Source organism: Salvelinus sp. IW2-2015, unplaced genomic scaffold (assembly GCF_002910315.2).
Source record: "Salvelinus sp. IW2-2015 unplaced genomic scaffold, ASM291031v2 Un_scaffold1961, whole genome shotgun sequence".
Lineage (NCBI taxonomy): Eukaryota > Metazoa > Chordata > Actinopteri > Salmoniformes > Salmonidae > Salvelinus > Salvelinus sp. IW2-2015.
In genome coordinates this window covers 9,780-11,556 of record NW_019943314.1, presented here as the reverse complement: position 1 = coordinate 11,556, position 1,777 = coordinate 9,780, and the positions used below count along the sequence as shown (strand labels likewise).

Genomic DNA, 1,777 nt, shown 5'->3' with positions numbered 1-1,777 from the left:
TAATAACAGCGGCCTGGGCTCAGAGAAGATCAGCCACAACCCCTGGAGTCTCCGCTGTCACAGGCAGCAGCTCAGCCGCATGAGATCAGAGTCCAAGGACAGGAAGCTCTACAGTATCCCTTTTTATTTATTTATTTAACTTGGCAAGTCAGTTTTAAGAACAAATTCTTATTTACTATGACGGCCAAACCCGGACGATACTGGGCCAATTGTGCGCCACTCTATGGGACTCCCAATCACGGCCGGATGTGATACAGCCTGGGTTCAAACCAGGGACTGTAGTGACGCCTCTTGCACTGAGATGCAGTGCCTTAGACCTCTGCACCGCTCGGCATTTTAAAACCTATTTAGCCATCTATTGATCTACCAATGCCTTCTCATATCTGCTGGGTTCTTAGTTAGTATAGTAACATCTATTGATCTATCAATGCCTTGTCATATCTGCTGGGTTCCCAGTTAGTATAGTAACACAGATCAGGCAGACGTTTGGAAGCTCAGCAGAATCACGAGGAAGATGTTTCTACTTATCAGGATGCTCCTGATAATGAGGTTATGTTTTCCTTATTGATCACTACGGTCCTCCATGTTGAGGTGTCTGGGACTGACTGACTCAACCAATCAATGAGGGTCCATCAGTCTCCTGTTTCCATGTTGTTGCCTAACCAGATAGACGGGGTTAGATGGTAGACGAACAGAGGGGTTAGATGGTAGATGAACAGAGGGGATAGACGGGGTTAGATGGTAGATGAACAGAGGGGGTAGACGGGGTTAGATGGTAGATGAACAGAGGGGGTAGACGGGGTTAGATGGTAGATGAACAGAGGGGTTAGATGGTAGATGAACAGAGGGATAGATGGTAGATGAACAGAGGGGATAGACGGGGTTAGATGGTAGATGAACAGAGGGGATAGACGGGGTTAGATGGTAGATAAAGAGGGGAAGTATTAACTGGGTTAAGTTAAACGTTACATGATTAGGTACCTGGAACTGAGACTGATCATTTCCCTCATTGATTAGTTCATTTAGTTCTCTGTTCACGCTTACCTTAACCAGACAGGGTGAGGGGGGAAAAGATAAGGATTGAAGGATAAACAGAGGGAAAGTGCAAACAGGGGAGTTGACCAATGACTTGGTCAAGTTAAACAAACACGATCTGACTCCCATTACCTGAACAAGGCGTTGGTCAGGAGTAATGTTACAACACTGCTGTCCTTCACAGACCCTGGAGTTCTCTGGTGATCTAACCTGTCGAAGTAGACCGTGGGAAAAAAAGACAGGGCTCAGACCAACCTCTGTCCCAAATGGAACGCTGCTCTCTATATAGTCAATAGGGTTCCATTTTGGGACACAAGCCTGGCGTTTCTTTTCCCAACTGTCAAAAGTAGTATCAGGTTCTTCACTGACCATCTAAAACACTGACCACCTCACCACAGGAACCAAATATTATCAAGAGATAAAATCATGTTGTACATAACAATCTGGGGAATTCCTGTGTGTCCCAAATGCACCCTATTCCCCTACATAGTGCTCTACTTTTGACCAGAGCACTATGGGCCCTGGTCAAAAGTAGTGCGCTATGTAGGGGAATAGGGTGCCATTTTGGGAAGTTGTCCTGTATCTACGATGGCCTGTGAGTGGGTGGTTGATTTGTTTAGGCGCTTAGTTCAAGTTCTACCTGACTGTCTTTTTTGTTTGAAATTCTTAGCTGACGTTGTCCCCCATGTTAAAGGAGAACACTGTCCACATGTACAGCGGCAGCAGAAACTAGAGACGACGG

General features: G+C 45.9%; 1 protein-coding gene across 1 annotated transcript in view; it reads left to right on the top strand.

Annotated features, from left to right (window-relative positions):
- LOC112072563 (inositol hexakisphosphate kinase 1-like) overlaps window positions 1-1,777 on the top strand; it is an 85,782-nt gene that overhangs the window by 75,449 nt on the left and 8,556 nt on the right. Inside the window, exon 5 of the mRNA XM_070439842.1 lies at window positions 10-113. Coding sequence (XP_070295943.1) covers window positions 10-113 — 104 coding nt within the window. The remainder of the gene's footprint in view (window positions 1-9; window positions 114-1,777) is intronic.